The 407-nt window shown below is 63.4% G+C and overlaps 1 protein-coding gene across 1 annotated transcript in view; it reads right to left on the minus strand.

The window, feature by feature from the left end:
* The window catches only part of ATG9A (autophagy related 9A), a 13,333-nt gene that overhangs the window by 7,251 nt on the left and 5,675 nt on the right, over nt 1-407 (minus strand). Inside the window, exon 9 of the mRNA XM_009324854.1 lies at nt 85-391. Coding sequence (XP_009323129.1) covers nt 85-391 — 307 coding nt within the window. The remainder of the gene's footprint in view (nt 1-84; nt 392-407) is intronic.

Here is a 407-nt window from a genome sequence, read left to right on the forward strand (position 1 = left end):
CCCAGCTTCCTCAGCCCCTCTCCCACCTCACAGGGCCCCAGGACAGCCTGCTGCCTTCTCTAGAAACCGAGCAGCAGTCCCAACTAGTGCTGATCTATCACATTTCTGTCCCCAGATACAGCCCAGGCAAGGGCAAAATTGCCCAGCGGCCTGATTATGAGTTTGCCAGCACCCAGCAAGCACCCCAAGAACACCCCGCATCCCCCCCGGCCTGGGCACCTCCGACTCCGACTGCAGGGACTGGATGGAGCTGAAGAGGGCGTTTTCGGGGAGCACAGCCTGCTGAGCCAGCGCCACACTGCTGTCCCGGTGCACCCGCTCCTTCAGGAAGCCAATGAAGGCCGTGCTCTCCCGAGGCGGCTGCCACTTGGGGTTGGTGATGGCGAAGTGCCTGCGGGCAGGGCACG

This window comes from Pygoscelis adeliae, unplaced genomic scaffold, assembly GCF_000699105.1.
Source record: "Pygoscelis adeliae isolate BGI_AS28 unplaced genomic scaffold, ASM69910v1 Scaffold346, whole genome shotgun sequence".
In the NCBI taxonomy this organism is placed as follows: Eukaryota; Metazoa; Chordata; class Aves; order Sphenisciformes; family Spheniscidae; genus Pygoscelis; species Pygoscelis adeliae.